The sequence below is a fragment of the Bombyx mori genome, chromosome 8 (assembly GCF_030269925.1).
Source record: "Bombyx mori chromosome 8, ASM3026992v2".
NCBI lineage: Eukaryota > Metazoa > Arthropoda > Insecta > Lepidoptera > Bombycidae > Bombyx > Bombyx mori.
Genome location: NC_085114.1, coordinates 15,685,653 through 15,708,294, shown reverse-complemented (window position 1 = coordinate 15,708,294; position 22,642 = coordinate 15,685,653). Strand labels below are relative to the sequence as shown.

At 41.3% G+C, this 22,642-nt stretch overlaps 1 protein-coding gene across 1 annotated transcript; it reads left to right on the top strand.

The window, feature by feature from the left end:
- Positions 1 to 1,510: 1,510 nt before the first annotated feature.
- LOC101740265 (structural maintenance of chromosomes protein 1A) lies at positions 1,511 to 22,224 on the top strand. Its single transcript, XM_004923622.4, has 27 exons — positions 1,511 to 1,755; positions 2,101 to 2,221; positions 2,644 to 2,743; positions 3,496 to 3,644; positions 3,930 to 4,098; positions 9,869 to 10,081; positions 10,565 to 10,813; positions 11,485 to 11,643; positions 11,811 to 11,918; positions 12,352 to 12,513; positions 12,795 to 12,923; positions 13,958 to 14,040; positions 15,687 to 15,861; positions 16,339 to 16,461; positions 16,554 to 16,685; positions 17,216 to 17,281; positions 17,869 to 18,002; positions 18,911 to 19,032; positions 19,097 to 19,278; positions 19,349 to 19,471; positions 19,689 to 19,798; positions 20,006 to 20,150; positions 20,336 to 20,440; positions 20,687 to 20,761; positions 21,094 to 21,272; positions 21,800 to 21,977; positions 22,052 to 22,224. The coding sequence occupies exons 1-27, from the start codon at positions 1,644 to 1,646 to the stop codon at positions 22,109 to 22,111; spliced, it is 3,663 nt and encodes a 1,220-aa protein (XP_004923679.2). The 5' UTR covers positions 1,511 to 1,643; the 3' UTR covers positions 22,112 to 22,224.
- Positions 22,225 to 22,642: the final 418 nt, after the last annotated feature.

The window sequence follows — 22,642 nt, the reverse complement described above, 5'->3', positions numbered from 1 at the left end:
ATTGAACAAACTAAACATACAATTTTATGTGTTGCGGGCAACTGATCCTAGTGAAGCTTCAAATAATTTAGCGAACTCCGTCAATTGAGGCACAAACAACACAATTAAAAGTAACAGCGGCTACAAGCCTTGCGATTTAATCTTTGTGCGCTCTGGTAGGTCAATATGTGATGTTTCGATTCCTGGTCTCGAACCAGAAACTGTTGACGCACGGCGTAAGATAGCTGCAGCTAGGATAAAACAAGCGAGTACAATAATGACACACAACATTAATATAAAAAAAAAAGCTCATGTTTATAAGAAAAGGCATTTTGTATCTTAGAGACAGGCGCCAACTGGTTAGTAGCGCCGCTAGGATTAATACCAAATTAGACGATTTGTCCTCAGGTCCGTATGTAGTAACTAAAGTAGTAGGTAACAATTGTTATCGAATTAGAAGTATATCTAAAAGGTTTACGAAGTTATAAAAACTTCACTGGCCTGGTATCAACAGATTCATTAAAGCCCTATAAAAGTATAGCCCATGTGTCCGATAGCGCTAGTAGTTCCGATGAGCAGCTCGAAACTGAAGACCTTATTGATTTATTTGAGAACTAAATGTTTTTGTGTGTTCCCCATTGCGGGAGCAATTGTTGCAGGATGGCCGAATGTAACGGACGTGACGTCAGCTGTCATGCCCTGCCGCCAGCCAAGCCGCCAAGCCATATTAACACGCCCCTTCCGCCACAGCCACCGCCACCGCCGCCAGCCAAAGCCAACGAAGGGGGGATAGTGTTAATAAAACAAGCCGTGCCAGCCATTTCTAACTACTTTTCTGCATTCTTGCACAAATAAAAGAACTTGTCGTTACGCTGCTGGTTTTTATTGTCACATCAATTGCAACACGTTATATGGAATTATAGGCGTCAAAATACTTAACTATAACTTAATTTTTAATACATTTTATTATTTAGAATAAGTCTATCTACAAAATGTATATTTTCTGGCAATCAGTCCATGATCTCAGCAATATATGCCAGTGTCTTGCAATATATCTTTTTAACGTTTTATTACTCAATAAAACGTTCGTGTAGTCCTTTTTTGGCAGGCACGCGAAAAGCAAAGCTGTGGCAATTGTTTTATTTTGTTAATGTCGGGTTTCTTCAGGTTTAAACGTGTAATAGCGGTGGTTTATTATTTGCTTAGTGCATAAATGTTAGAAAATGAAACAAAACCGAAAAGCTGCTGGACGTTACTGAACAAGGCTTTTGGGTTCTTCCAAAAAGTCTACTGCAGTCTTATAAAATAGCCACCATTTTATTGAGAACTTATTCACATTATCTAGTTTCACTTAATATCATCCCAATTGATTACGATTTCAAATAAATCAACTTCATTTCATTTCATTCAAATCATTTTTCACTACATAATATTCACTTTCATTTAAATGGGAAATATATTATGTAAAAATTACGCTGTATTGTGTGATACCCTCGCTGTTCATGTTGGAAAAATGGAAAACTAATACTGTCAAATAAGCTAGTGTCAAATTGAGTTTCACTTTGACATTTGTACAAACAATTCGTGATTATGTTTGGCGCTTGTTAATTTGTGTTGTGAATTAAAAGCATTACAGTATTGCATGGGAGTTAGTCTTAATCAAGATGCCTGCGTTTCTTAAATATATCGATATGGAAAATTTCAAGACCTATAGAGGACATCACCGCATAGGTCCTCTGAAGTCTTTTACCGCTGTTGTTGGCCCTAATGGATCAGGTACTAATGACCTAAGAAAACCTTACATTTTTCCCATAGTCTATCTTTTAACCGTTTCTTAATATTATTATTTTCATGCTATAGAGCGAACACCGATTTCATTTTCAACAAAAATTGAAATACATTAAGGCGTCGTGTTCAAAACGTTTCCCTCGCTTTTCCAACAAACAGAAGTTGCTTTATGAATAGTAGTATTGTCACCAATTAAAAGAACAAGTTTCCTGCTTTGCTAAAAACAATTACGAGGGAACTTCTTTGTTAATACTGCTTTTTTGTGAAATTGTAAAAAAAAATCCATTAGACCACTGTTATAACAAATAACTTAAAATTTACATTTCTTAAAAGGAAAGTCCAACTTCATGGACGCTGTGAGCTTTGTGATGGGTGAGAAGACATCATTGTTGCGTGTGAAGAGGTTGAGTGACTTGATCCATGGTGCTTCAATCAACAAACCTGTTTCTCGAAGGTGAATTCTTCTTTCCACTTGATAACAAGATCATTGTATATTTTTTTCAAAATGTTCAAAAGTTATATTTTTTAGAATAATTATTTTAAACCAAACTTGTGCTGTAGACTTCTGTGTTGTATGAACAATTATAAGATAGAATTTTTTTAATTTAATAATTTTCAATTAATAAATCACAATTTATAGAAAGACTACCCAACTACTCTGAATAATAATTGATTTCTCAATATAGGTTACTTTTTCTTTTTTCATTGCTTAGGTGGGTGGACGAGCACACGGCCCACCTGGTGTGAAGTGGTTACCAGAGCCCATAGACATGTACAGCGTAAATGCTGCCACCCACCTTGAGATATCAGTTCCAAGGTCTCAGTATAGTTAAAAATGTTAATGTCTTGATCCATTTAACCATGAATTTATTCCAGTGCATCTGTTACGGCAACGTTTGTTCTGGAAGACATGACTGAGAAACATTTCCAGAGATCAGTGATTGGACAATCGTCTGAACATAAAATTGATGGCCAGGTAAAAGATTGTGATTTTTGTAACAAGTTCCTGTTTTATGTTAAGTTGAATAACAAGGATTACTGGTGATCTACCCCATAGAATGCAGGTGAAGGGTGGGCCACCATGTATTAGGCTTCTCATTGCTTATTTTTGCCACGAAGCAGCCATGCTCTCTCATTTGAAAGGGGGACAGCCCTATAATATGACTTTAATTTTATGTTTTTTTTTTTATTGCTTAGATGGATGGACGAGCTGACAGCCCACCTGGTGTTAAGTGGTTACTGGAGCCCATAGACATCCACAACGTAAATGCGCCACCCACCTTGGTAGTTACAACAGTTGCCCCACACTTCAAACCGAAACGCATTACTGCTTCACGGCAGAAATAGGCAGGGTGATGGTACCCACCCGCGCGGACTCACAAGTGGTCCTACCACCAGTAGAAATGAAAACCAGTAGAATGTCTCAAGTGATTAAAGCAATGGTAAACCAGAATGGTTGTGATGAATATGATTTCTAGATACTTCACACTAGATAAGCCCTGAGCCTGTGCCTTAGCCTTATTTAACCTAAAAAAAAAGATGATGAAACTAATCTGAAGTGAAGCTCTCTTTGTAATATGAAATCATAGGTTATGGACATCACCTGATTGGCTTTTTATTGCAAAGCAACTTCATGTTCAGGCATACCAGCACTCCCATATGTACAGTATATTCACATCTGATCAGATGTGCTATGTGTATGAAATAAATGAATCCTTTTTTTAACAGTCTGTATCAGTAAGTAACTATCTTGGTGAACTAGAGAAATTGGGCATCAATGTGAAAGCCAAGAACTTCCTAGTCTTCCAGGGTGCCGTCGAGAGCATTGCCATGAAGAATCCTAAAGAAAGGACTACTCTGTTTGAGGAGATCAGCGGGTAACATATTTTTCTAAGTGTTGTCACCATCATGATCATAATTTATATCACAAACTTCGTTAGTCTTTTACAATAGATAAAAGATTACCTAAAAGACATGTTTTAATCAAAGTTTCAATACAAACTTATTTGCTCCCTCACTCAAATCAAACAATACAATTAGAGGAAATAAAAAATTGCATACTACCATCCACTGGTACCACCCGACCATACAGTAAATTCTGCATCCTCTACACTAGTAGCAGTATATGTTTTATTTAATTACATATAATATTTAATATGTAGGTCTGGAGTGTTAAAGGAACAGTATGAAGCTTGCCGTGCTGAAGTAAACCGAGCTGATGAGGAGGCTCAATTCTCCTATCAGAAAAAGAAGGGAGTGGCAGCTGAGAGGAAAGAAGCAAAGTTTGAGAAGGAAGAAGCGGAGAAATACACAAGACTTAAGCAAGAATTGGTGAGAATTAAACTATTAAACTACATATTACAAAAATGTGGAAGCATTGCAATCATGTTTGTGAGTATATTTTAATGAAAACAGCAATGAATTAAACTATAATTATACCAACCTCGAGATCACACGCGTTTCGATTATTTTTAGTGTTTTTCCCGTTTTTTCTGTGTTTTTAAGAATTGTGTTGCCCTATTTTTGTTGGTGGTGGATTAGTTTAAGTTTCATTTAACTGGTAAGTGTATTTTTTATGTCAATGTCGTCCTCGGTGGGCGAAAATGTCCCGCCGGACAGAGGGAGGTCTTCTTTAGATTCAGAGATGGACGATCTTTCTCTAATACTTAATTCTCCTGTAAAAGCTTCACAAAAACGCCCTGCGGAAGACGTATTAAGCGTCCCAGAAAAAAGATCAGCTCCACATTTACCGGCAGCTGCCTCTAATCAACATACCTACACCCGGCCAGGTTTTGATAACAATTCAGTTCTTAATTACTCTGAAACTGACTCTGGCCCTTTTGTTGTCCATGTATCTCGTTCAGATGGTGACTTTGCCCCAGTTTCGAACCACACCCGTACCCTTAAAATTGCTCAAATTATTTACAATGGTAAGATCTCAGGGATAGATGAAATTAAAAACATGGGTAGAAATAGGGCTGCTATTATTTTTAAAACATATAACGAAGCGAATTCATTTTTAACAAACCCATTACTTTCATCTAACAAATTGTCAGCAATTATTCCACGCTTTCAAGTTACCAGGATGGGTGTCGTGAGACAAATTCCTGTAGAGTGGTCTCTGGAGGATCTAGTCTCATGGATTGAGTGTCGGTCTGTTTCAACCACCGTCATTAAAGCCAGAAGAATGAATAAGAAAAAGAAAATAGATGGAAAAACAGTATGGGAACCGACGGGTACAGTTGTCCTCTCTTTTCTTGGGCAAGTTCTTCCTAAACATGTATATTGTTGCAGCGTTTCCCTCCCTGTAAACATATATACTCTTCCCACTATTCAGTGTTTAAAGTGTTGTCGTTTTGGGCACATTCGTGATCAATGTCGATCGCAAGCCCGCTGCTCTCGATGCGCAGGCCCCCATGAAGGTAATTCTTGTAGTGTTTCAGAAAATAACATAACCTGCTTGTTCTGCTCTGGTTGTCATCCCGCCTCTGACCCGAAATGCCCCGAACATGCCCGTCAAAGATCAATTAAGATGGTTATGTCTGAAGAAAATATTAGTTATATTGAGGCAGCTCGCAGATTTCCTTCAGTCCGCACCTCCTATGCCGATGTTGCCAATTCTTCTCTTCCCCAAAAACCTATCTTCCTGAGCCGATCAGCTCCATCTTCGAATACCCTCCCGTCTTCCTCCCCCTCATCTTCTCGTCATACTCCGTCAACTTCATACAAAAAAACTGTTTTTATTGAAAAATCGTCTAAACCAATACTTTCCAAGTCTTATGATCGTCATGCTCACAACGATATTATTAGCCCTCCTAACTCTTGTTTACCCAATGGTTGTGCTCTTAGCACTCCCACCCCCTGTGCCCCTGCTACAAATGATAATCTCGCGGAATTAATGTCAATGCTGCTTCTAAATATTTTATCAAAATTCAATGATATACTACCGAACAACGTCTTGATTCAGATTCACGCTTTAATCTCTAGTCTCGTCAACTCTCAACCAAAGCATAATGACGAAGGTCCTACAATGGAACTGTCGTAGTATCAGAAATAAAAAACAAGAAATAATTTATCTATCTAATCAATATAACCCTGTCCTCTTTGCTGTTGCGGAGTCATGGTTGAGACCGGATACTCTGCTTAGGGTGCCCGGGTTCTCGTGTCTCCGCGATGACAGAGACGACGGCTGGGCAGGAACTGCTATCTTGGTCAGAAGAAATATATCTTTTTCTCGCATTACCCTTCCTCCTCATTCCTCAGCAATTAACATTGTGGCAGTTCGCTGCTTTAACATCACAGTGGTCTCAGTGTACATCCCTCACCCTAACAGTAACCTTATTCAAGAATTTTCGACACTCTTAACCTCTTTTCCATGTCCTCTCTTAGTCTTAGGAGATTTTAATATACGCCATACAATGTGGGGTTCTGAGTTATGTGACTCAAATTCCTCATTATTTCTTGATAAACTTGATGAATTAAATTTGTGTCTACTTAATGATGGAACTCCCACCCGTAGAGTATCCCCATCCCAAAGTCCAAGTGCCCCAGACCTGTCCTTGTCCTCTCCCTCTTTAGTTAACTCGATTTCTTGGTCTGTTCTGTCCAACTCCCATGGCAGTGATCATCTTCCAATATTACTAACTCTAGCCGATTCTTCCATCCCATCTTCAATTCCATATGAACCCCTTTTGAAATTCAGACTTAACAAGGCCGACTGGCAAAAGTATTCATCTTTAGTTCAAAATAATCTTGAATCTCTTCCTGATGCAAATGATGAAAATACTCTATTTTTGTACCTAGAATTTTGTTCCATTTTATCCTCCGCTGCCGAACTAACCATTCCCTTAAAGAATTCAGCTTCATATAAAATTCCCTCACCAGCATGGTGGGATGCTGAATGCTCCCAAATAGTCCAAAAACGCAAGGAGGCTGAGTCTGAATTTTCTAAAATTCTCTCTTTAGAGAATTTCCTAGAATTTCAGAAAATTTCGGCCATCTCTAAAAGATTTTTGCGACAAAAGAAATCTCTTGCTTGGCGTAATTTTTGCGAGTCTCTCTCCCCAAGAACTCCTGCCTCCTTGATTTGGAAAAAAATAAAAGCATTTCGTAAATCACAATCTGATAATAATATTAATTCTAATTCCTTGTCTTGGCTTCCTGATTTTATCTCCAAACTCTGCCCACCCTTTGTGCCTTTTAAACCTTGTCCCTTAATTCCCTCCTCCGCCTCTAATGACCCCATGAATTCCAGCTTCTCATTTGCAGAACTATGCTGTGTTCTTGACAACCTCCGAGATTCAGCCCCAGGTATAGATGGCTTCCCGTACTCTTTTATAAAAAAATTATCTGACTCTTCTAAAAAAATCTTTCTAAATCTTTTAAATCATATATTTCTCTCCAGTTCTATTCCAGCCTCATGGAAAACTCAATTGATAATCCCAATTCTAAAACCAGGCAAGGATCCAGCTCAATCTTGTTCATATAGACCTATTGCTCTCTCGAGTGTGCTAGCTAAAATTATGGAACATTTGATAAAAAATCGTCTAGAATGGATAGTTGAAAACAGGTCTATTCTCCCTAATAGTCAGTTTGGCTTTAGACGAGGTTACGGAACATTGGACAGCCTGAGCCTCCTCACTTCAGATATTCGTGTTGCATTCTCTCAAAATCGTCATGTTATAGCAGTTTTTCTAGATATTTCCTCTGCATACGACAATGTCGACCTTCATTTACTTAGACAAAAACTTATTAACCTGAATATGCCTCCTAGAATTGTGAATTTTATCTTCAATTTGTTTTATGACAGATCTATTATAGTTCGCATCTTAGGTGAAAATTCTTCTCATCGGACCTGGAAAGGTCTGCCTCAGGGTTCTGTTCTCAGTCCTCTGCTTTATAATATTTACACTGCTATTTTAGATACTACTGTGAACCGTTTTTGCCGTATCCTCCAATATGCTGACGATATTGCCCTCTATACCATATCTAATTCTTTCTCACAAGCTTGTAATTGTCTAAATTCTGCTTTGTTTAACCTGAATTCTTGGTTGAATGATCACTGCTTATCCCTGTCCATCCCTAAATGTTCTGCGGTTGCTTTCTCCCGTAAGAGAGTTATCCCTGAAATAAATATTGAAATTTGTAACCAATCTATTCCAGTCTTGAGTAAAGTTAAGTTTTTGGGCATTCTCTTGGATTCTAAACTGTCCGGTGTTCACCATTTAAACTATATCTGCAATAAAGTTGAGAAGAGCATCAATGTTCTACGCGCACTCTCCGGTGTTAAGTGGGGTTCACATCCTTACAGCCAGAAGCTTCTTTATAATGCTTTAATTAGAAGTCACTTTGACTATGGTTGCTTTGTTTTGGAGCCTTGTAATAAAATGGCACTTACAAAACTAAATCGTATTCAATCAAAATGCCTCAGAATCATCTCTGGCGCCATGAAATCTTCCCCTATAAATGCCCTACAAGTTGAATGTTTTGAACCTCCTTTAGCCTTGCGTAGACAGTTTCTAGCTGATAGATTTTTCTACAAAGTAATTTCTCTCTCAAACCACCCCCTTTTAGCTCTACTTTCCCAACTTGCTCAACTGACCGAAACCTCTAGATACTGGCGTCATAAATCCGTACCTCCTCTTGTCAACTCGTATAAGAAACTGCAAAATTTAGCTTCTCCAATTTCTCAATATGATAAATTCCCCCTCTTTCTTTTCTCTTTTGACTGTCTTTTATTTCGTCCCACTACCTTCTTGAATATTGGGATCCATAAAGACTCCCCAGGAGCAAATTTACAATTTCAGAACATAGTACAACTACAATGGCCTAATCATTATCACCTATTCACTGATGCATCTAAACTATCCCAAAATGGTCCTGTAGGTGCTGCGGTATGGATCCCCAAGTTTAAAATCTCCCTAAAATACAAACTCCCTCAGACTTCCTCTGTGTACTCTGGTGAAGCTGTTGCTCTTTTAGAAGCAGCTCTTTTTATTAAAACCCGCGGTCTAAGTAAATCGCTAATTTTTTCGGACTCCTTAAGCTGTCTTCAAGACATAACTAAATTTCCATCGCATTCAAAAGTCAATTTTGAAATTATATTAAAAATTAAAGAAACTCTGTTTCAATGTCACTGCTCCGGACTTGATGTCACTCTCGTCTGGACCCCAAGTCATAGCGGAATTTGTGGGAATGAGCTTGCTGACTCCTGTGCCAAGGAGGCTGTTGTTATGGGCTGTAACAAGTATAACAAAATTTTTCCTCGAGATTTACATTCTCGGGCAAAATCTGATATGCTTCAATCTTGGAATGAAAGCTGGCAGATTTCTCGTCAGTCAGTAGGTAAGCATTATGGTAACTTGCAACCGACCCTGCCCTCTAAGCCTTGGTTTTCCTCCCACTGCCATCTTCCTAAAAAAATTGTCTCAGCTATAATCCGTCTTAGACTTGGCCATGTTTGCTCCCCTGTTTTTCTTGCCAAAATTAGAGTCCGTGACCATTCTCTTTGTGAGTGTGGATTAGATGAGGGTACCCTGGATCACATTTTCTTCGACTGCCCCAATATCGTATCCCCTCTTTATGATATCCTTCCCAATGACATTCCCCGACCTATTAATATTAATTGTTTATTAACTTTAGTCTATTCTAAACATGTAAATATTCTGTGTAAATTTTTATCTGCTAATAATATTTATCTCTAAAGTAGTTAGTCTAACATATATTTGTTTGTGCTGTTCTTAAAACCACAGATTCGCGTATGGAAAAACCGACCAAATTTACTTGTATTTAGATTTAGTAATTTTTTCCCTCTCTAAGCACCTGTCATTTTTGTAAATACTTTGACATTGGCAAAATCAATGCCAAAGGCGTTGGAGCCAAATTATCTAAAAGAAGAAGAAGAAGATACCAACCTCTTCAGTTTATATTTGTATCCCTCTAACTGGAGCAAAATTCACCAGTTTTATCTCCACCAGTTTACTCCAGACTCACCCAAGACTCATTTACATGGTTCACTTTGATCATTAAAGCACATACGCCCTCATTCACACCATCAACATACAAAAAATAAATTATAAAAATAAATATTTTACCATTTAAGCAAGAGCAAAAAGTGGAACTTCAACTTTTCCATCTGTATCACAACGAGAGAGAGATCCAGGCTTATGAAGAAGATTTGCAACACAAACAACAAGAATTAGCAAAAATTGAGAAGAAAAGACAGAAGGCTGAAGAAGCATTAAAGGAAAAGAAAAAAGAAGCCGGAACCGTACAGAGAGAGCTCGCAAAGATTGAACAGGACATTAGGGAAGTGGTGAGTGAGGATTATTGATCTATTTTATGTCAAAACAGTAATTTTTTATTCATCCACCTCAAGAGAAGAAGGTAATTTAAGTAAATTGGGTGATAAGGCATTTAATGAATTTATTGAATCATTCATTGTCTTCAATTAAATATATGATATTGTTTGTTTTGATTGGTGTAACAGTAAAAGTATGCTCGCTCAGCTGGCTACAAAGGCAATAAAAAATTAAATATAAGATTGGTGTATCGTCATTAAAGACAAGTATACCGCTGTAAGCTCACCCGATGGTGAGGTGCTACTGTGGTATTGGGGCATTGCCAAGCCATTAAATTCTGCCAAAAATATAAATCGCAATTAGTTTAAAGCTTTTTATCATGCCAAAAATTAGACACCATTGTCTCTATAGTCGATTATGATTTCGATCAAAAATACTGCAAAAGCTGAAGTATGTTTCCTAGAAATAAACTTCAATACTTTCCATGTGTATTTTAGGAAGCAGAGATTTCAAAAAAACGACCAACTTTCATAAAAGCAAAAGAACGAGTCACTCACACCCAGAAGAAGCTTGAAAGTGCTCAAAAGACATTAGAACAAGCGCGGAAAGCTCATGAGGCCCATCAGGATGACATCAGGACTTTGGAGGAGGAGCTTAGAACCTTGGAGCAGCAAAAGGCAACATGGGAAACAGCTAGTGGTACCGGTCACAGTGGGAAGGCTGATGTACATTTGGAGGAGGCCCAGGTTTGGTTATTTCGTGTAAACTTTTTTATTTATTTATTGCTTTAATGGTGTGTAGTGGTTACTGGCGCCCATAGACATCTAAAACGTAAATGTGGCCACCCACCTTGAGGTATGAGTTCTAAGGTCTCAGCATAGTTACAACGGCTGCCCCACCCTTTAAACCGAAACGCATTACTATATCACGGTAGAAATAGGCAGGGCGGTGGTACCTACCTACTACCTACGTACGGACTCGAGATCTTTAACCACCTGAGACGGAAATTTTAATTTTGCGGGTTGTTATTCCTTCACTGTGGAAGTCAATCATGAACATTTGTTGAGTACGTATTTCATTAGAAATTTTGGTACCCGCCTGGGATTCGAACACCAGTGCATCGCTCAACACGAATGCACCGTAGTCTTATCCTTTAGGCCACGACGACTTCAGAATCTGAATTAGTCTCATTCTGCAGATTCATTCTTTGCATTAATGAGTTTCTACATGCTTTGTGACCACCAACCCGCCTAATCCAATTGCAATAACGATCCCAGTTGGAAGGAAAGCCAAAGGAAATAGAATTAAGATTTGACTTCATCTCAAGATAATAATGAAAGCATATTGAGCTTGATTTCAACTGTAACCGATCCACATAACAAACAATCTACTAAATTTTTATAAATCATTTGAGTAGATCCGTGAATATGAAGAGCTGAAGATGGAAGCATCCCGTCAGGCAGCTCGCTACCTCCAGGAACTGGATTCCGTGAATAGGGAACAGAAGGCAGACCAGGATCGTCTGGACAATGAGCTGAGGAAGAAGGGAGAGCTGGAAAACAAGCATCGGCAGAAGGTATTGTGCCATATTTTCACTTTTTTTTTTTATATATTTGTGTGTAATGCTGGATGAGAGAAGCCAAGGATCGTGCTCAGTGGCGAGCAATTGGAGAGGCCTATGTCCAGCAGTGGACTGCTATAGGCTGATGATGATGATGTGTGTAATGTTGTTTGGTAATCCAGGGGCACGAGAGAAACGAAGCTGTGAAGAGAGTGGACAAACTAAATGAACACATCAAGAGTTCGGAACAGGCCCTTGAGGAACAGAGGAGACTACGAGCTGAATTACAGGTAAACTAGATGTTGTCCTAAATCGATTAAAGTCATTCTCTATTGCCTCTGTTGGCACCATTTCGTGTTGACTGGTTATCCAGAGACATTCCAATGTAAGTGCTGATGCCCACTTTGGGGCAAAGATTTCAATAACATAATAGTTATTCTATACTTCAAACTAGAGTAAGGCTTAAGCAGATTCCTCAGCTGTATGTCTTACCATCATGACTGTCACGGCATTCTCATTGTAAGTCATGATCATCAATAATTCCCAAAATCTTTATAAAAAAAATTGAGCGTGGGACTGTTTTTTTTTTATTTTTTTTATTGTCCTTATATGCAGACGACATACGGCCCACACGATGGTGAGTGGTTACCGTCGTCCATGGACTTCAGGACTAAGCCGCCTTGTGGCAGAGATTGCCAGGATGCTAGTATGAGTGTGTTCCAGGCGGACGTGGGTTCGTGCCGCGGGCGGGCCGCCAGCCTGCAGACGCAGCTGGAGGACGTGGCGGCGCAGCTGGGCGACGCGCGCGTGGACAAGCACGAGGAGGCGCGCCGCAGGAAGAAGCAGGAGATCGTCGAGAGCTTCAAGCGAGACATCCCCGGGGTTGTGAGTAGCAACTACCCTCATTACAGTACAAACCTTTGTAGTGTTTGTGCTCCACTTTCAAAATATTTGTTGAGAGTTTCAATAATAATTATTAAGAGGTTTTATTGACTTTTATTGCAATAAACTAAGTTCAACCGAATATTAATTATGTCGAAACTGCCACTCAGCCACCGCTGGCGCCGTCATATTCGTTGCTTAAAGAATCGACTCTCGATTCAGTTGACATCCACTCTCTCGTCTACTTGACGCGGCTGCAGCTTGAATGTATTACATTTCCGCAGTACGACAGAATGATCAACATGTGCCAGCCGACCCACAAAAGGTACAACGTGGCCATCACCAAGGTCCTCGGGAAGTACATGGAAGCTATCGTGGTGGACACCGAGAAGACAGCCCGGAGGTGTATCCAGGTTTGTCTCAGCAATACGTGGCGCATCAGAGTGTCTGTGGCTCCATCAGTAAGACTCGTGGTTTACTGGTGGTAGGACCTCTTGTGAGTCTGCGCGGGTAGGTACCACCACCCTGCCTATTTCTGCCGTGAAGCAGTAATGCGTTTCGGTTAGAAGGGTGGGGCAGCCGTTGTAACTATACTTGAGACCTTAGAACTTATATTTCAAGCTGGGTGGCGCATTTACGTTGTGGATGTCTATGGGCTCCGGTAACCACTTAACATCAGGTGGACTGTGAGCTCGTCCACCCACCTAAGCATTAAAAAAAAAGCCCTGTACTGATTCAGTGATGTTATGTGTTGATACTCTAGCATAAGTAACGTTGTCTAACATTTACGGCAACAGAGTAACAATGGGATTGTCAATGGGACTGTCTCACAGAGACCGATCAAGTGTATGTATTTACTTACTGAACAATTTTAGTGGGAATCGTTAGTATGAAGCACGTATGCCAAGTCACTCAGGGCTTGCCGGGGCAGGACACTTGCACTGAATGAGTGATGCACTTGTGTCATTGTTAACGTACATCTATACTAATATTATAAAGAGTAAAGATTTTTTTGTTTATATTGAATAGGCTCCGAAAGTACTGAACCGATTTGAAAATTTCTTTCACTATTTGGAAGCTACACTATTCCCGAGTGACATAGGCTATAATCTTTTTGAAAAAAAATTAGGGATCCTTACTAAAACTCCAAGAATGTAACCCAAGGTGTAAAAAAATTACCTAAAATATTCTTTACATCGCGTGCCCTGCGAAAACTATTGATGATAAACTAAAATAATGTACTACGACTTTGTAGAACACATTATTATTTACAAAAAGTGTCGCGACAGCAGATGTTTAACTATTATAGTTATGCCGCAATAAGTGTTCTTTTTTTTAAATAAAACAACAATAAATATCGTTAAATTTTTTGTTAAAGACCCGAGCGGAGCCGGAGCGGGCCGCTAGTTGTATAATAAGATGATTGTAATTGGTTTATTTGGTTTAGGTGCTGAAAGAAAGAATGCTGGAACCGGAGACTTTCCTCCCCCTGGACTACATACAGGCCAAACCGCTGCGGGAGAGACTGAGGTCAGTGCGCAGATCGACTGGAAGTGACACAACCATCAATCCACCCCCCACACGCGCTTAGTATTTTGAAGATAATTTTTGAAGTGAAACTTCCTTATCGGCGTTGGAAAAAAATTTACCGTCACGTTTTTCGGTTACGCGTCACTTTTTTCCGTTACGCGCCATCTTTTAATTAACGGCTGTATGTTCTGAAGTATGGATGCGCATTTGAGAAACCGACCTCATGTCTCAAGGTGGGTCACGGAATACATTTTGTAATTGCAATAATCCCAGGTAACCCACTTAATATCACGTGGACCGTGCTATTATTGTTATTACGTAAAATAATAGGAAGAAAAGTACCAGGGTATTATGATATCAAAGAGATGTATTATTATAACTTTACTCTGACGTACAGCCTTCTTTATTAATTAACGGCTGTATGTTCTGAAGTATGGATTCCGATTTGAGAAATTGACCTCATGTCTCCAGGTGGATTACGGAAATCATTTTGTAATTCCAATAATCTCAGGGAGCCCACTTAATAATATCACGTGGACCGTGCTATTTATTACTGTTATTACGTAAAATAATAGGAAGAAAAGTACCAGGGTATTATGATAGCAAAGAGATTTATTAATAATTAACGGCGGTATGTTCTGAAGCATGGTTTCGGATTTGAGAAATCGACCTCATGTCTCAAGGTGGGTCAAACTTCACGAACCTCAGGAACCCCATTTAACACCACGTGGACCGTGCTATTATTATTAATTTATAGGAAGAAAAGTACCAGGGTATTATGATATCAAAGAGATGTATTATTTAACCAATTTCTAGAAAGTTGCATGTAGATCATTTTTCGAAAAATAAGGCCATAAACAAGTTTCACTTCTTACGTGTGTACACTAGTACACGCACACATTTTTAATTGGTCTCACTCCACATTATTGTAATGATTTTCATTAATTATTGTATGCGAAATCATTAATTATTGTATGCGAAATGTTCATGGATACAGAACTTGCTCATCAAAGTGTCCTAAGTCCCCGATGTGCGTTTAAGACCAGGGACGGGACGCTACGGGAATCACTAGGCCCCGAATTGTTTTGTTTGATGTTGCTTCGCTCTGCCATTGGATGAATCCTAACGCGGAAACCGGTTGGCTCGTCAAACATCATGTTAATTTCTTTAGTTTGTGCCATTTTGTAAGACGATCTCCATCACCATTGCGATTAGTTTAGTTTGTTGTGGCCCGAGTCTGATGCTGTACCCCGGTGAAACTTTTTGGCGGGAACGCGAGGAATGAAGTGTGATTTGTTTTATTTTGTCTATTTAGTTTTTCTTCAGGCTTAAATGTGTAATAACGGTGGTTTATTAACTGTTTAATATCTGTGAAAGTGCACAAATGTGGGAAAATTAAACAAAGCTGCTGGACGTAACTTCCCAGGATCCTCCAAAAAATCCACTGAAAAAATCTCAGTAAATGGCCACCATTTTACTGAGATTCCTTATCATCTCATGTCATTTCATTTAATTTCATATTATCATTTTTCAATAAAAATAAGAATATAAATTAAAATAAGACATGACCTAAAAGTCTTAGTTACCGGGTCATAAAATCCTTTAAAAAAAAAGTGTACCGGTGTGAGTGGTCGTGGTGTTCGCAGAGACATAAAGGAGCCCAAGAACGTGAAGCTGCTGTTCGACGTGCTCCGCTTCGAGCCGGCCGCCATCCACCGCGCCGTGCTCTTCGTCACCAACAACGCGCTCGTGTGCGAGACCCCCGAGGACGCGTCGCGCGTCGCCTACGACCTCGACCGGAACAAGAACAGCAGATACGATGTTAGTAGCACGAGCCCCGGGACAGCGACGCACTCGTCCGACAGTTACTGGGAGCCCGCACGGACGCGACCGCTCTGCCTATTTGTGCCACGAAGCAACCATGAGTTCCGGTTGCAGATGTGATATCTCAAGCTTTTTTTTATTGCTTAGATGGGTGGACGAGCTCACAGCCCACCTGGTGCTAAGTGGTTTCTGGAGCCCATAGACATCTACAACGTAAATGCGCCACCCACCTTGAGATATAAGTTTTAAGGTCTCAGTATAGTTACAACGGCTGCTCCACCCTTCAAACCGAAACGCATTACTCTTTCACGGCAGAAATAGGCAGGGCGATGGTACTCACCCGCGCGGACTCACAAAAAGTCCTACCACCAGTAAAGCATTACACAATACAACTGAACTTCGACCTCATGTCTCAAGGCGGCTCCAGTGGCCGGCTCACACGGCTCTTCACACCGGACGTGTCTCTATTCACAGGCGCTGGCGCTGGACGGCACGTTCTACCAGAAGTCTGGCATCATATCGGGGGGCTCGTTGGATCTGGCGAGGAAAGCTAAACGATGGGACGAGAAGCATCTTTCACAGCTTAAAGCTAAAAAGGTAAGCTGATCTCTTGTTACCGATGGTACAATTCTTCGCTGCACAGCTCGAGGCAACGTTAACAAGTAATAAATATATGTTGGCATTACCAGGAGAAGCTAACAGAAGAGCTCCGGGAGTCGATGAAGAAGTCCCGCAAGGAGTCGGAGCTGACCACCGTAGACTCGCAGATCCGGGGGCTCGAGTCCAGACTCAAGTACGCCGTCACCGACAGGGACACCACCGTGAGTCTACGCGCGCCTCACTACCTGGCTACACAGAGGCTTCAAGCAGAACATATTAAATACATATTGTTCAGTTATTTAATAACAAGCTTTTGCCCGCGACTCCGTCCGCGTGGAATAGTTACCTTGGCATAATGCTAAATTTTACCCCCCGCTCCATTTACGAAGAAGAAGAAAGTAAAAATATTTTTGAATTATAGAATGTTAAGGAAGCTATTTAAACCCCTATTTTGAAACATTCCTTATTGGTGCTCCACTTGTATTGGTCTTTAGCCTATAGCCTTCCTCAATAAATGGGCTATCTAACACTGAAAGAATTTTTCAAATCGGACCAGTAGTTCCTGAGATTAGCGCATTCAAACAAACTCTTCCGTTTTATAATATTAGTATAGATTCACTTCAGTAAATAAGTTAGTGACCTAATCAACAGTTGTTTAATGATTAATTAATTTATTCACTCTCTGGTTCATTCATTCGTTCACTCACACACATTCCTTGCGGTAAACAGTAACGTGGATTTCTAATTGCAGTTAAAACAAATTAAGACGTTGGATGCTGAGATCGTTGAGCTGGAGAGAAAGATGGAAACTTTTGGGGTGAGATTACAAATTATACGATAGACTACATTTCATTATTTATTATACCTATAGAACTATAAATGGATACGCGTGATTTCGGGATACATAAAAACTTTCGCCGAAGCTTTAATTAAGACCCTATTTAATGACTTACGACCCTTAAGGTAATCTTCAATATCATAATTCACTTCAGGTTGTCCCCTCGAGTAGGGCTGCCACTGACGGCTTCACGTTGTGTAAGGGACACGGCATGTCTAAAAATTTCCAGAACATTCCGATAGTACTAGTCCTTTTGGTATTCACTTCTGCTATGTGACGACAGATGGCGTCACTCACAATGAAAATACAAGTAAATACTGAAATAATGCCGTCTAATAAATATGTATGGCCGACTTGAACATGGGCATCAATATTGGATACAGGGTGCTCTTCGTTTTAACATGTTAATGTTTATAGATTTTTTATATAGATTTAAGTATTTTTCTTGTAAATTAAAATAAAATAAACTTTGAATGTTTATAAAAAAATTAAATTATTATAGCTCAAACAATACGGTCATCCTCGTGAAAGTTGACCGTAAGCTAATCGTTAGTGTTTCCGCGCAGCCTCAGATCGAGGAGATCGAGCGCACCATCCGGCTGCGCGACGCCAAGATCCAGGAGGTGAAGGAGAACATGAACAACGTGGAGGACGTCGTGTTCAAGGCGTTCTGTCGGGACATCGGCGTCGCCAACATCCGGTGCGTACCCGCCCCCTACCCCCCGCGCGACTACCCCGCCCCCCACTCGACCCCCCACCCCCACCCTTCACCCGCCACGCAGCTTCCCCGCAGAGCGGACAGTCGAGTCGGGCTGGGGATGAAACGGATTTATGATCTAGGCCATTACAAAATACGCAGAGACGAAATAGCGTTACCTCCTCGACCGCTCTCCAAACGGTGTACTTCTCCACGAGGTCGGACGAGCACTGACTAGTTGAAGTAGTAAAATTAATTTGTACTTAGACAAAGGTGGCTAATGGTACCGTCCGACAACTCTATCTGTGTTTGTATTACATTGCGCGCAGTGTACATTTTGTAAAACGTAAATAAAAAAATAGTTTAACATTCACGGCACAAAACTTTACTGTCAAGAACTCTTCCATTAAACCGGGTACAACCGGGCAACAGTACAATATAATTATAAATAAGTTTATAGTTTGGTCTCGCGTAATACAATATTTCTATTGATCTTTCGATCGAATGATTATATCGACCAACGGTTGACATTACAATATTTTAATGACACTTACTTAACTATCGAGAAATTATTTTTATTAAAAATTAGACGGTAGCTAACATTCAATTGTAATAATAGTTTTAACTATGTTTAGATCTCATGAAAACTAAAAATATATAATTAAAATAACCTAATCTTGGTTTTTCCTGTCATAAGTTGGTTATGTATTTCAATTTCAAAGATAGTATACCTGTCCTATGTCCTGTCGCCTCCAAGTGAGTATTAAACATCAATACTGCCTTACGTAGACAGGACGTTATGTTTGAAGAGTAGGCTCTGCGGGCGGGGCGACCCTCCCTCCTCTACAGCAAAGTGCTCCGTACTGTTCAGTGCAGTAATGATCGGCCCATTCTGCTGCATGCGTCCGCAGACAGTACGAGGAGCGCGAGCTGCGCGCCCAGCAGGAGCGCGCCAAGCGGCGGATGGAGTTTGAAGCGCAAATCGACAGGGTCGCCTCCAACCTGGAGTTCGAGCGATCCCGGGACACGCAGAGTACGTATAGCCCCGACCCCCCGGTCCCCGAAGCGGCCCCCCCTAACACACCCGTCCCCCCCAGAGAACGTGACGCGGTGGGAGCGCGCGGTGCAGGACGCCGAGGACGAGCTGGAGGGCGGGCGCCAGGCGGAGGCCAAGCAGCGCGCCGACATCGACCACGAGCTGCGCCGCGCCGACACGCTCAAGGCGGACCGGGCCGCCGCGCGCACGCACCTCGAGAAGGCGGAGGAGGACGTCAACAAGGTACTGCCCGCCGGCGCAAGGTGCGGCCCCGACCCCACCGCACAAGGCACTGCACTCTACTGTATTGCAGGCGCGGAAAGAGGTGTCCAGCATCCAGAAGGACATCCAGAGCGTCCAGAAGCAGATGGCCAGCATCGAGGCGCGCATCGAGAGCAAGCGCAGCGAGCGACACAACATACTGCGGCAGTGCAAGGTACCCGCCCCCCGCTAATAATTAGGATTTCAATAGAATCTTACATTAAAAAAAATCGCACTTCTGATTGCTAGTTCCAATGTCCTGGCGCCCGCTGGAGATGAATAGGCATTTGTTTATGATAAACACGAGTTTCAATTACAAATACTTTTAAATATATTCATATGACCTTGGTACAATTCAAACTATATTAAAATTAACACAAACCTTTTTTTAGATCGATGACATAATAATACCCTTATTGGAGGGTAGCCTAGACGACACGGCCGACACGGAGTCCGACCCCTCCTCCATGTCCACCACGCAGCAGTACAGGAAGGAATCCAGGTACTTTGGATTTGATTCTAACAACCCGCAATGTACTCCGAAGGTACTCTGCGAGGTCGATGACCTCGCGCTTCAATATATTTTAACTTACATTGCGTGCAAACAACATTTTGAAAGTTGTGTTTCAAAGCGGAGGCGGACCGGCTAACCCTGGTCTGCAAAAAACTAGCGGTCATTAGTGTCAATAACGTGGCCCGATGCTTTCAGGATTCGTGTGGACTACAGCATGCTGTCGGACAGCCTGCGCGACCTGGAGGAGGCCGACGAGGTCCGGCGCCGCGCGGACAAGCTGCAGAAGGCGATCAACTCCCTGCAGACGACCGTCGACAAGATCCAGGCGCCCAACATGCGGGTACACCACGACTCTGTACAACTCACGTCCACGTGCGTTAAGTGGTCACTCAGAGACCCATAGACGTATACGTTGGGTCGGTTGGAGTCTCAACTGTGCAGTACGACGGCAGCCCCGCCCCACTAACCGGGCCGCAGCACCGGGGCTGGGTCGGCGGCAGTAACCAGCGCCCCGTGTGTCCCCAGGCCATGCAGAAGCTGACGGAGGTGCGGGAGAAGGTGAACGCTACCAACGAGGCCTTCGTGGCGGCGAGGAAGCGCGCGCACCGCGCCAAGCTCGCCTTCGAGAAGGTGCGTTTTTTTTATCTCAATTTATTTTTAGTGTATGCTAGCTGACCCGGCAGACTTCGTAGTGCCTCAATCGATAATAAATACCTAAACTTTTGTCGGGGACACTCAAAGGAAAAACAAAATTGTTTGTTTTTAAATAATTACAAGCATTTTCACATTTATTATTTATTTTGAATATTTTTTCCAATACTAAATGAAATGTTTTATACGAACTGTTTGTAAAGTGTTGTAACGTTTCGCGAGCAGGTGAAGAAGGAGCGCCACGACAAGTTCATGGACTGCTTCGAGCACGTCGCCAACGAGATCGACGCCATCTACAAGGTACGCCCGCGCCCCCCACCGACCCCGCCACCCGCCGACACGTGGCTGCAGTGGCAGCTGGACGAGCATGCCGTAGGACCGACCATGTAGTGCAATGACCTTCGAGGGGAGGTCAGAGATGGATGGACAGTGCGTAGTGTGGAGAGGCTGTGTCCAGCAGTGAAGGACTGTGGGATGATAAACATAATAGTGGTTATATATTTTATGAAATGTTGTTTGTAGTTAAAGTGTCTCCTCACTGAGTTCTTATCTAGTCGTTCTGGAAGACTCGCATACTTTGTCGCTGTTGTCACTGTTGTCGGTGAGGTGGAGGTGACGGCCCGCTGTTGCAGGCGCTGGCGATGAACCAGTCGGCGCAGGCGTTCCTGGGTCCCGAGAACCCCGAGGAGCCGTACCTGGACGGCATCAACTACAACTGCGTGGCGCCCGGGAAGCGCTTCCAGCCCATGTCCAACCTCTCCGGCGGGGAGAAGACGGTGGCCGCGCTAGCGCTGCTGTTCGCCATCCACAGGTCCGCACGACACCCCGCACCGCGTACATTCTTTTCAATTTTAATTACAAGTAGTGGTCCCGCAGTAGTCGAAAATAATGAATTGAAATTATAAGTTTGAACATTATTATGGTTATATTGTCAAAGACTATCATACTTCTATAATCACAAATTTCGCTAAGACTACACTATAGACAAATAATACTAAAGATAAACAATATTAACCTATTTTCAATTTGACCACAGATTAAGCAATTTGACAATAAACAAAGAGTATATATACATATGTGTGTGTCAAATACATGACAGTGTGTGTCAAATACATGACAGTGTGTGTAATGTTTTCTTTATTGATTTAATGTATTTTTTATGCATTCTTCTAAAAAATAATAGCATTCTGCACTCCTCTATATACTCGATAAGTGTGGGAAATTTCATACTCCTCCGTTCGCGTAATTTTCGTAAAAAGGGATACAAAGTTTTTACTTCACGTATTAATATATAGATTGAAGTAACAATGTTTTGTTCCTTTATATGCGATTCCGTAGCTACCAGCCGGCGCCGTTCTTTCTGCTGGACGAGATAGACGCGGCCCTGGACAACACCAACATAGGCAAGGTCGCCTCCTACATCCGCTCCAAGAAGGGCTGTCTGCAGACCATCGTCATCTCGCTCAAGGAGGAGTTCTATGGGTGCGCCGATGCGCTGGTCGGCATCTGCTCGGAGGTACGTGTGCTGGTGTCCCCGGGCGCGAGGACCATGGGCTACAGCTATGTGACTTAATGTTCGTTTGTCCGCAGCCGGCGGACTGCCTCGTGAGTGACGTCATCACCCTCAGCCTGGAGAACTACGCGGATTAGGTCAAGAAACGGAACAAGCTCTTTATATTCTCATTCCTTTAAGATTTTAATTTCAGTTGTGACGTTAATTAATATAGGACTTGATTACATATCTTATTATATTTTGGATGATACATTCTTTGTTTTATTGAAAAAAAATATCCTCACTAACCTTACTATTTTACTACAGTAACCTACTTAAAATTAAATATTTTTTGAGAACAGCCAACAACAAGCAATGCAACTTACCGTTTATGGGTGTGTTAAGAGAGGTGTTTTTAGAATTAAAATTTAAATAGTAAATAATAAAGGCGCTGTGGCACAGTGGATCACCATAGGCAAGTCGTTTGGTTAAAAAAAATCGAAAATATAATATTAAAAAAAGGTGCGTGTACTTATGTACGCCCGTAAGAAGTTATACTTTATTTTTATTAAGTTTTTGTTTTTTTTTTTATCTAAATTTTAATCAAATTGAAAAAATCGATTAAACAACATCCTCAAACACGCATATTGGACATCGCTTTTCTTTATATCGTATAAATTCGGTAATTC

Excerpts from the sequence above, each read along its gene's own strand:
- LOC101740265 (XM_004923622.4), top strand. The coding sequence starts at position 1,644 with ATGCCTGCGTTTCTTAAATATATCGATATGGAAAATTTCAAGACCTAT. Across the intron at positions 4,099-9,868 it reads CAAGACTTAAGCAAGAATTG|CAAGAGCAAAAAGTGGAACT; the intron begins GTGAGAATTAAA and ends TTACCATTTAAG. Across the intron at positions 21,273-21,799 it reads CTGCTGTTCGCCATCCACAG|CTACCAGCCGGCGCCGTTCT; the intron begins GTCCGCACGACA and ends GCGATTCCGTAG.